The sequence below is a fragment of the Marmota flaviventris genome, chromosome 1 (assembly GCF_047511675.1).
Source record: "Marmota flaviventris isolate mMarFla1 chromosome 1, mMarFla1.hap1, whole genome shotgun sequence".
NCBI lineage: Eukaryota > Metazoa > Chordata > Mammalia > Rodentia > Sciuridae > Marmota > Marmota flaviventris.
In genome coordinates this window covers 15,131,787-15,143,881 of record NC_092498.1, presented here as the reverse complement: position 1 = coordinate 15,143,881, position 12,095 = coordinate 15,131,787, and the positions used below count along the sequence as shown (strand labels likewise).

At 46.0% G+C, this 12,095-nt stretch overlaps 1 protein-coding gene across 1 annotated transcript in view; it reads left to right on the top strand.

Annotated features, from left to right (window-relative positions):
• Tbxas1 (thromboxane A synthase 1) overlaps positions 1–12,095 on the top strand; it is a 154,775-nt gene that overhangs the window by 89,362 nt on the left and 53,318 nt on the right. The window contains exons 6-8 of the mRNA XM_027952143.2: positions 6,065–6,153; positions 7,925–8,073; positions 9,686–9,816. Coding sequence (XP_027807944.2) covers positions 6,065–6,153; positions 7,925–8,073; positions 9,686–9,816 — 369 coding nt within the window. The remainder of the gene's footprint in view (positions 1–6,064; positions 6,154–7,924; positions 8,074–9,685; positions 9,817–12,095) is intronic.

Below are 12,095 nucleotides of genomic sequence, written 5' to 3'. Positions count from 1 at the left end.
CTCTTGTGTCATGGGGCCTGCCACATCAGCTCTCTCGGGGAGTGTTCACCCAGTCCTCACAGAGATACTTCTACAAAACTGACCGAGGATCACGGTGCTCATCCCTGATATGAAACATTCCCCCAGATCTCCAATCATGGATGACAACTACGAGAGTTGCCCAAGAAGTCACATTGAGAGTAAGTTACCTATCTATTGCTATGTAACAAGATTGCCCGCAAACGACGATTTGTTTGATCCTTGTTTCTGTGGCTCAGGCACCACGGGCTTAGGGTCCAGGTCGTAGTCAATTTGGCAGCTTAACCTGTGATCTCATCTGAAGGCTTCACCAGGGAAGATCTGCTTCAAGAATGACTCACGTGGTTACTGGCAGGATTCAGTTCTTACTGGGCTTTGGAAGGCAGGATGAAAGTCTGTGTCATTCCTTTAGTCTGTGGGGATCTCCAGAGAGTTTCAGAAAAGCAAATACTCAGAAAACAAGTATTTTCAGAAGGCCTATACTCATGACTGGGTATAGGATGGATTGGAAATTGAAAAAACTGGAGGCTCTTTTGAAAAATCACTTTTCAGTACACCTATGTGTCAGGCACTACACTAAGACCACAAATATGCCTATGCTACCACAGGTGACAGGTGGCAAAGCCTGAATTAGAGGGTGAGCAGGGAGATAAAGACAAAGGGACAGATGAAAGAAAAGAAGCAACATCAAATAATGAGACCAGAACAGTGGGGTCGTCTGGGAGGAACAGAGGAGAGGATTCCTGAAGTCTCAACCATTCTTGGGTATGGGATCCTCCAGAGGACCATATAGTTCTCTGTGTTTTACATATTTTGTTTCTAAATTTTGTCACAACTCTTCAAGGGAGATATTATTTCTATTTTGCAAATAAAGAAAGAAACTCAGGGGGCTGGGGTTGTAGCTCAGTGGAAGAGCGCTTGCCTAGCATGTGTGAGGCACTGGGTTCCATTCTCAGCACCACATACAAATAAAATATGGGTCCACCAACAATTAAAAACTATTTTAAAAAAGGAAAGAAAAAAAGAAACTCAGTGAGGCTAAGGAACCAGCACCAGATCACAAAACTATAAAGAGCCAGAGAGACAAAACGTAACCACTGATAATGGCTTAGAGCGTTTGCTCTCCCTGGGCAAGTGCACCCTACAAGGCCAACTCTTACCCTCGAGGAAGGAGCTGCTATGGTGGAATTCTGGGGATCATCTCCAAGCTCCGCTTTGAGCAGGGCAGTTCCTCAGCCTGCTTGGCATTGATCTCTTTCAGAGAGGGGTCTGATGAGGGGTTAATTGAAATCCCTCTCCACCAACCTCCTAGGTTTCCAAGGAAGCGAAGGAGTCTCAGGTTGAGACATTTGCATGGGGCCTTGGAAAAAACAGCCAGCTTCCAAGATCAGGGCAGTAGAGGGTCAGCTCATTGGGCCTATCTACTTGCAGTGACCACGTCTCATCACCAAGAGAGATTTTGTCATCTCTTTAAATGATACATGAAGACCTAAAGCCTTCCCACCTTTTGGGATCTACTCTCTTGCCCTCTGTCTGCCCCTTAGACACCACTGGTCCAGTCCTTTACAAAGCAAAACAAAAGTGGAAACTTAAGTAATAAACTTCAGGTTAAGCGGGAAATTCTTCGGGGACTTTCCTTCCCAGGCTGAGGATGGTGTTTTACCCTCAGTGGTTACTGCTAGTTACCAAATAGCGGTCCAGCCATCCACTCAGGACCATCTCCAACAGGGACAACCAATGAAAAAGGTGAGAGAAACAGAATGGAAAACTGGCTTGGCGGCTGGAATGCAATCCCTGGCCTTAGTCAACACAGGCTGCCTTGGCAAAAGAGCACAGGCATGTATTTTCACAGTTTTGGAGCCTGGAAGTTGGACACCAGGGTGCCAGCATTGTTGGTTTCTAGTTAGGCCTCTTTCATGGTTTGAAGATGGCTGCCATCTTGCTGGGTGCACAGGTGGGGGTGGGGGGAGTGGAGCGCTGGAGTCCTTTTTTCCTCTACATTTTTTTATTGGTGCATTAGAGCTGTACACGATGGTGGGATTTGTCTTACACATACTTTCGTTGTTCATATTACATGCACACAACAAAACAATATAATTTGGCCAGTATTCGTCCTAGCACTTCCCTCCTCTGGTGTCTCTTCTTATAAAAACACTAATCTCAGGTCAGGGCCTTACTCTTTCTACCTCATTTAACCTTAATGATTTCCTGAGTGGCCCCATGTCTAAATACAGCTAGCCTGGGAATCAGAATGACAACACAGGCATTTGGGGGGAGGATACGGAACATTCAGTCCAAAACAACATCTCAGGAAGAAATCACTTTAAAAGAACCTAACAGCATTAATATTTTATGTGATTATAAATACAATAGGTGTGCATTATGAAAAATATAGAATAAAACCAAAACAAAAATCACTCATCCTATGAAGAAGATGAAACATAACAACCACAAATGTGAGCCTTTAACTAAGATCCGAGGGATAATGGCATCATAGATTCATCTATTCACACGTGTGTGCACATGCCACATTCGCTGCTTGTCCGAAAACCTAGGGGAAGAGCTGTGGAGTTTGTATAAAGATTATGCAAGCCCATCAGAGAGCTTTTGTGTGCATGCAACTCATGTAAGAGTAAATATTCCATAACTGCTGTATATAAGCGAGGAAGAGAACCTGAAACCATGGTTGCTGGCTAAGATACAGATCATGCTCTGCTGTCTTACAATATTTTCTCCACATTGCTTTTAAAAACATTTTTCATATTACATGCCCCATCTCATATCACATTAACCCAAATAAAAATGTCATTATCCATTCCGCTCGACAGACAGCAGGCAGAGTATAGTAGAAAATTGCAGTCACGTCAGCCAGGAACAAAGCATTCTAGTCGAGAGCACATGAAGAGCCGATGGTAGGCAGCTGGTCTGGTTCCCTTTTGCATTGTCCAGGCCTATGGTTGGATTCAGTCTGAGTGGATCTCTCTCAACACACAGGACGTGCTTCTGAAGAGCTGTGTGTAAATCAAATTTTATATTGCATCTCTTTTGTTACCCTAAGGAAGCTTTGAGCCTGGTATCTAAAGAGACTTCCTTTCAAACAGCTTTTTACCATGTTACTCCTCCTCTGAAATACATCTTTAGAGATATTTCAATATCTGGGATTTTATTAAAATAGTGTGCATTCATACCACTAAGTTTACTAAAATAATTGAAGGAATATAGTAGCCAGGGAAGTTAGTCATAGAAATGTGGCTTTGATAGTACTGAGTTCTCCAAATTTTAGAGAGGTCAGCGGCATCTTGGAAATGATGGCTCAGAGGCCATTTAAGGGGCCAGTTACACCACTTTTGTACTGATGGATTATTAAAATCATGATTTGTGAGAATTTAGAAAAGACTGCAGTAGTCATGAAGGGTCAGCACAGAGTGGACTCCAGGATGGGTTGTGGAGGTAAATTACATTTCTGCCTTAGTCAATCATTTGACAAAGTCCACCGCAGCCCATCGTTGGTAAGATGGGGCCTGGTGCAATATTTACTGAGGTTTGTTTCTGGTTGGCCGAAGGATCGTGGAAAATTCTGCGATTTTCTAAAACAGCTTGGTAGTGAGGGCCACAGGATTCCACACTTGAACCTTTCTCCAAAGCCACAAACTGAAGGAAGACTTAGAAGACACACTTAGCAAATGTTAGAGGAGACGAAGAGGAAGAGCCCACATTCCAATCTCGTTCCACAGGAATGCCCCCCAGGGCTTCTCGGGACCAACTACTTCAGAGAGGAGAGCAGAGCACACGGGGGACCTGGTGACACGAGTCTTTCCTTACACCACAGAGCATGTGGGGCTCACTTGCAGGGAGTTGTCAGAGGGAGGGTTTTAGCAAAGCTGTGTGCTCCCTACCAATATCCCACCACCAGTGGCCCAAACTGCCCCACCTTACCTGGCTTCTCCATCACCCGAATGCCTTAGGGTAGCTCAAAGATTGTTCTGCTCATAATACAGTTCTGGCACTTTTTCCAGAAATAAAAGCAATATAAATGTAAAGCCATTCTAATGAATGGATGCTAAAGGGCCAAAAAATCAGTTGCTCATGGCGATGATTCATGAAGAAGACCTTGTGGTTTTCATTAACCTGAACCTCAGTATTTGTCTGTATTATCACTGTCTGAAAAAGTCAACCTGGCCTTGAGATTGACATGCCAGGTACAGATCACAGGAAGTGATTCATTTACCATTTACTGGATCACACCTGAAATAACACTTTGTTCCATTTATGGGGCTGCCTTTTAGGAGGGACCCTATTTAAAAAAAAAAAAAAGGAGGAGCAGTAAGATTAAAGAGATGTGCAAACCATGTGGTTAGAGGAGCATAGAAGGCAAGGGAACAATTGTGTTGCAGAAGGAGAGTTGCAGATGAATACAGTCGTCTGAATGTTGAGTGCACTATCATACAGAAGTAGTTAGAAATGAAACCAAAGAGAGGTTGTCAGAGGGTGCAATGGTTAGCTTTCTGTCACTATAACAAATGCCTGAAATAATCAACTTATAAAGAGAAAAGGTTTATTTTGGCTCATAGTTTTAGAAGTTTCAGTCCATGATGTTTTTGTCCCATTGCTTCGATGTATGGTGGAGAGCTCAGGGCAGAGCAGAAGTGCTTACTTCATAGCTGGAAGTGAAAGAGAGAGTGAGGAAGAGCCTGGAGTCCCATAATCCCCTTCAACAGCACACCCACAATGGCTTCAAGGCCTTCTAATAGGCCCCACCTCCTAAAGGTTCTACTACCTCCCAATAGCACCACTCTTTGGGGCAGGCCTTTAGCACACAGACTGGGGCGACACTCAAGACCCAAACAATAGCAGGAGTCAGATTTTGCCTCAGCACAATAGTGTACCTCCTGGCAAGGAGACTGACGTCTTATAACTTTCCCCAGTACTTCAGTATTTTAAGAGCAAAGAGTAGGTATTGTGTAATCATTAAAATTCATCCGTTCATTTGACAAATGATTACTATGTGTCAGACATTGTTCTGTGTTCTGGGGATCCAGAAATGAGCAGGCCAAACTTCTCCTGCCCGCAGGAACTTAATGGTCAAGTGTCACAATAGTAAAATCTAAACCTTTAAGGTAACGTTTCAAAATTTCCATAAGAAGTGTTCAGAGCAATGGCGGACCGCATATTGCTTTAGCTATGGTGCTGTTCTAGAACAGACACTGGTTAAAATAACTTCCCTAAAGACTTCCAGCTTGAAGTTGACACATCCTGAAGATGCCCATCCAGCCCCACAGAATTCCACCCACCCAACAAGTCTGTTGGGTAGCCACCAAAACCAATGTCTAAATTTTTGGAAACTGGGTGATGGCTACATGATCCCATGCTCTCCACCTTTCTGTGGGAAATTTTCCATGATGTAAATATTTTAATATTAATAAAAGGAACCAGCCGTTGCCTTGTGTGAGAGAGAAGCCCCCTTGAAGTCAAGAGCCACACTGATTTCAAAGTCTTAAGCAGCTTAAGCACAAATGAATAACCACTCATCAGAGACGCTCTAAAAATAACTTCTGTGTTAATTAAGAAGCTGAAATGGATGACCTTAGGTCCCTTTGGATACTGAGTTTATGTTCTAGTGGAAGATCTAAGTTATAATTGGAACAAGCAAACAGGGACCTGGGTTAATTCCAGAGCCAGGGCACATGGAGTGCTGTCTGTTACTTCCTTGCTAACTACACCATGAAACCGAACGCGGATCCTACGCACTTAATGATCACTTTCATGATTATTTTGCCATATTTACTTTAAATCCTTTCTTCTTTTTTTTTTTTTTTTGTTTCTCCTCCAAAGAGCTTCCTTAAGCCAAAATAGATGTTTACAGTTATTGTATTTTACATATGTTTATGAATTTTGGAGCTTCCTCCCTAATCTTAGCTGTATAAAAACTACCTTCAGAACAAAATCCATTTTCCCAGAAAGCACCCCATCTAACCTCATCATCTGCAGCCAGTTCAGGCTTGCTGTCTGCCTGATGCCCTGATGACACCTTATTGTCCATTATCAGATGATGCCCCTCATCAGCCAAGCCTGTGACCTTCTCCTGGATCACTTAAAGACCTATGCAGAGTCTGGGGCTGCGTTTGACATCCAGAGGTAAGGATACGACGTGACAGATGAGAAGTCACAGTTTTAAACAGCTGCTTCTTGTAATCGTACCTAATCAGGGGACAATCAGCTTGGGGGTAACAAATTATAGAAATACTAGAAGCTCATAAAAGTATGGATGGACTGAGTCGTGAGAAAAAAATGAAACCCACTTAAAACATGAAACAGAAGCGAGGGGGCGTGGCCTGTTGAAGAGAACCCTGCAGTGTTGGATTGTCTGCCTCCTTCTGCAGACCCAGGGCGGGAAGAATAGGCCTGGGCAGAAGGGACAGGGACCTGGGGGAGAGTGTGTGAATTTTCACATCAAGAAAAATAGTGCAGAGGCTGGGGTTGTGGCTCAGTGGCAGAGCACTTGCCTAGCACACACAAGGCACTGGGTTCAATTTTCAGCACCACATATAAATAAATGAATAAAATAAAAATCCATCAAAGTCCTTTAAAAAAAAATAGTGCAGCACCTCCATACGGAAACCACGGCGTGGACATTACACTTAATGCCTGCTTATCTGGCTTTCCTCCTAGAAACCTTTAGTTGTTTGATGCCAAATCTTGGCTTACAGCAAATCACCTGGACGCTGACTCATGATCATCAGGGCAAATAAAATCACAATATCATCACCAACATTCACATGTCCACAGGGCTTCTCAACCACATTCCCTCTGATTATAGGATGCAGAAGGTGGCTGAAGATAAGGTGGCCAGTCACCTATGAAAGCAATGTAAATAACTCTTAAAACCCTTAGATCTCCAGCCATTAGGATCCCATGGAGCCACATTCAGTAGCCTCGGTTTTGTCTTTACTCGGGCGGGCAAATGGGAAATTGGTGGTAGAAGCGTTTCCAAGAGAAGCAGTCAAAACTCTAAAGTCATCTGGAAATGTCATTTACTCCTTACTAAAACAGTGGCTATGGAGCTGATGGCGAAGAGGCACTAAATGTGTGCCCACATCCAGGACAGAAATAGACCTTGTAATTATCCAGGATATTAATAACTCAGTTGTTAGTCTTCCTAAAAAGAACTTAAGCTGACTTCTCCCGGAAGAAAGCAAAAGGGGAAAAAAGAAGATAATTCTAGTTTAAAATGGCCTTCTGGGAGACAGGCTTCCTATGGCCCAAGAGGTCAAAGTTTCTGGAGCTACTGCCAGATACTTTCCTCTGTTTGTTTCTCAAGTGCAAAGTGTGCTTTCTGTAATAACACACAGAAGATCGTGAAGCCTGTCCTAAAGTTCGTCTGGTATTTATTTGAGTGGGAAGAGTCCTCATTTTTTGTTTGTTGTTCTTTAAAAAAAAAACTGTAAAAATCATTAGGAAGAAAAGGAGGGAAAAGTTAATAAAACTAGACCATCAGTTTGTTTGTTCATTAATGACAATTCGACAGATACCAGTTAATCACTGGATTCTGACCTTCCAGGCACAGCCTCGAGGCAAAGCTATAGGCTCTGGGGCCCCAGGGTTCCCTCCTCCAGAGACCAGAGAATGTAAAATGTGCCTCTTGGTAGTTGGCTCTGCTCTGCTGGGTCCGGGCCGCCTGAACCCGGTGGTTGAGTTAGCCATGCCCTCCGTGAGCTCGCTGGGGGCCCCACGTGCTCCCACAGTCTGCTGCGGCTGCGCACCCCGGCAGCTCCTCTCCCACGTCTCAAGTCCCTCTGCAGGGCGAGGATCTCCCAGTAGCCAGGGAGCCCCACTTTGTTGGGAGGGGTGCATGGGGGCAGGGCCAAGGCCAGCAACCTTGCAAATTCAAACATGCCCCTCTCCCTAGGTGCTACTGCTATTACACCACAGACCTGGTGGCCAGTGTCGCCTTCGGCACCCAGGTGGACTCCCGGAAGGTTCCCGAGGACCCCTTTGTGGAATCCTGCAGGCGTTTCTTTGCGTTCTCCATCCCCAGGCCTCTCCTGGTCTTACTGTGTAAGTACAGCTCCTGCCGGGGGGCGGGTAAGGCCAGACCTGGGGCCACTTGCAGGCTCTATCCATGCTGCTAGGAAAGGACACTCGAGGGTCTCTGAAAGCTGCCCTGCAGGGATGGGGTCTTCCTGGAGTCACCAGGGTTCTCTTATCACAGCCTGGAGCCACTTATCACCAACACAGGTAGCCCTGGCTTCTGTCACCACCATGGAGGTGAGAACGGTGGCGACACTCTGAACGCATTGCTTCCTTAACTCCTGCCATTCTGCCTCTGAGAAATATCCTTGCCCCCACTTTCCCGATGAAAAAACTGAGGCTTGAAAAGGCAGATCCAAGACTAGAATCAAAAACCTTTCATTTTCTAGCACATTTTTCTCCCCTCCAGCAAAATCCTCTTCAGAAGACTTCTCGCTGGAAGCCCAATGTACAGTAAACTAGGAAACTGGGTGGCAAACACGGAGTTGTTTACACTTGCATAGTAAACATAGAAATTGCTGGGTGGGTGACTAGGAGGTGGCCTAATGCTACAGAGACAAGTCCATTGGCTTCATTTTTATTTTACAAATGAGTTTTTGCCCCCCGGCCAACTCCAGCATCTTCTTGCTTTTAAGGAAGCACTGATGCGCTCTTATTGCTATCAGCGAACTCGCCCTGATTTCTGGCCTTTCTGCTGGGCGGGTAAATTCTTAACCAGTTTCATGGGAGGCCCTGTCACCTCCGTCAGCTCCACAATGAAACTGTAGATGTCCGTGTAAGGTCCAGCAGTCTCTTCCTGCCCCATCCCTTGAATTACGGGACCCATCCTGTGTCCTGTGGGATGGTGGCCACATAGTCCCTGCTTCCCCTGATCGCTCTGCCTCTTAACTGGGCAGAGTGTTCTGAGACCCCTGAGTGTCTAGAACTGTCCTCTCCAGCCCAGCTCCAGCCCAGAACCCTGTGTGCAGTAGGCCCACCATGGAGCTGAGCTCCCCTGTGGCCAGGCCTCAGCCCTTGGGTCTAGAGCGACTCTCCAGGAGGGATTAGGTGGCGCTGACCCAGGGAAGCCTATCCCAAGGGCACAGCATCAAGGACTCAGGCTTATCTGGCATGCAAGGGAGGAGCCCATGGCGGATGGGGCCAGCACTATGTCAGCCTTATAGTAGCGGCTCTTAGAGACAATTCAGGTGGTTGCTCTGGGGACAGTTGTCCAGAGAAAGAAATGCAAATGACCAGAAAGTTAAGAAAGTAAATGAGCTTCTACCCTTTGCTAAGACTTGAAGCACAGCCTGTGATCTGCTCTCTTGACAGAACAGAAAGACCTCAGTCTGAATATCTAGAACCCAAACCACTAATTCACAAGCTGAGACCTCCTGTAGAGGGCCAGCTGAGGGGGAGGACTTGGTCAATGAGGCAGACATTTATTGAGTGCTTACTATGTGCAAGGAATGGTGACAGGGACAGACATGGAGCCAGACATAACCCAGCTCTGAGGAGCAGTGATTCCCGGGGGAGGGGGGGGGCAGGCCTTCGGAATGACTCGGATTCAAGGAGGGCACTTGCTTCCTAGTAACAGGCGTCTAATAGCCATGGGTTATTATGGCCCCCTTTTCAATGCCACTTTTGTTTTTCTTTCAAGTATCATTTCCATCCATAATGGTCCCACTGGCCCGGATTCTGCCCAATAAGAACCGAGATGAACTGAATGGCTTTTTTAACAAACTCATTAGGAATGAGATTGCCTTGCGGGACCAGCAAGCTGCAGAAGAGGTAACGTATTTTAATAGGATACAGCCTGGAAACAGAATGGAACCTAATTTGCCATCGCTCTCTCTCCTTTTTCTTCCCTCCCAACCCCACACATCACGCCATGCTGTCCTCCAGCAATCTGCTACCCTGAGCTTTCCACGGGCAGCGGAAAGCAAAGTGGAAGGTCAACGAGAACGGGGAGGAGAGGTGGGAAAGGACAGGAGGAGGAAAAGCCCCGAGCAATGGGCCCCTCCCCTGACATGGCGACCAGAATGAACGCTGCCCCCCCACAAACTGCCTCTCCAGCTCAAACATCACCCCAAGCGCAGGTTAGAGAAGCCCATAAGAATCTTCTAGGTAAATGTGCCCCATGTAATTTTCATGAGCATATTCTTTTTATTGAAAAATGGCAAGACGGAGTGTCATAGCATGAATAGCATAAATATTAGAGAGAAGTTTGTGCAACTGTCAATCAATCCCACAATCCCTTTCAGGGCAGAAGATGTTGCTACAAAATCTGTGGTTGAGTGCCTTCTGGTCTCTTTAGCAGGCTTCATTTGAGATCTAGAGCTTTCTTTCCTCCTTACAGACTTGCACTCTGCTTGGCACATAGTGAGAATCGAGTAAATATTTGTTGATTGAACTCGGCTAAGAATAGAAGTAAGAATTTTCACTGTGAAGGAAGATCATTTCAATACCGGATATGCTCATGCATGCATAAATGCTGTTCTTTAAGGGCCTCGTTGCATTCAAGAAACTTACTGAAAGGAAAAACGAGGCTGAAAGGGCTTTTCCTTAACTGACTTGTTCAAGATGGAGCTTTAAAAGGGTTTTCCCAAAGACTGAGTGGCTCAGAGGAATTCATGAGGTCCAATGGTTAAAGCATTGGCCTAGAATGAAATCAGAGTCGATTAGTGGCTGGATTCAGAGAGCAGCCTTGGGCGGCGGCCTTGTCCTCTCATCTTCATACCCTGGGGACCGTGTAGCCAGTGCATCTGGATCCACAAGACATGGGAAGGTTTATACAAACTCTTGGGCCCTTGGCCCACACCACTATAAACTCAACTTGAATGTGCTTGGAGCTGTGGGAGGAATCAGCTAACTGGTCTACCTAGCGTGACTCTGAATCCTGAAGGACAGAGCACTCCTGTCCAGGTGCTGTCTTCTGGGCAGCGGGGAGACAGGTTGAGGGAGGAAGGATAAAGAAAAATTTTGAACCTTAATAGCACTGTAAAGGACTGCCCTATGTAAGCCTTCTCTCTGTCTCTCTCTCTCTCACACACACACACACTCCCCACACCCTACACTCCAAGCCTGAAACCCACTGGTTGTGGAATCAAGCTGAAAATTTAAAAAAACTGTTTCACTGAGTGACTTACTAAGAGGTGAGAGGTTTTTAAAGATCCGATTACTGGGATTGCCTAGAGCTTTTCCTTTTATAAACTCTAAAGCTATTTGTTTCAAACAATGAGTTGATCTGAGAGAAACCTCCCCACCACAAATCCAGGACTGCCCGTGTCAAGTCTAAGCTATAAGGTTACTAAGAAAACTTACTTGAAAGCCATCGGAACCCTGTATGCATTCCATCAAGCAGATGTGTGTTTGTGCAGAGAAAATGCTGCGCAGATGTTAAAAGGTAAATATTTTTCTAAGCTCCAGCCGTTGGGTGGATTAGACACCTACATCTATCAGGACGCGTATTTTTCTTGGATATAACCATAAACCAGCACTGTTTGGGTCCTAAATGGGTAGTGTTCAGATAGCCTCCATGATGCCGTTGTGAATAATAGGAACCGTCCACACTAATGTTCCTCTGCTGCGCAGAAGCCCTGGAGAGCAGCCCTTCCCTCCAACCTCATTAGCTGGAGGTGAAGGCACATTTCTGCAAGCCTCCGCTGGCCCTTTAGCAGGCTGGCTGAGCTGGGGTAAGAGGAAAGACTGCCAGCTGCCCTCTGCCCCTGGAAAAACACATGGTATGGACGTGGCTATGCCTTGTCATCATCCCCACCCCTGCAAAGCCACACCAAGTCTCAGGGACCACAACTGTGTCACACCCTGAGGAGGTCCAAATGGACCACCTGAGAGGTCCAGGGATGCTGTGGAGTCCCTCGCTGGCTAGGGGAGCAGTGGGTGCTCATTTCCCTCTGACACCACCCCCAGATCTCTGCCCCACCCTGGTTCTGCTCTGCGTTCACAGGGATATCGTGGGACTGCAGCAGCCACCATGTTAGCCAAACAGCAGGAGGGATGCTGGGGAATGCCAGCCCTCGAGGATGCCATTTAGACATCTACAGGAGCAG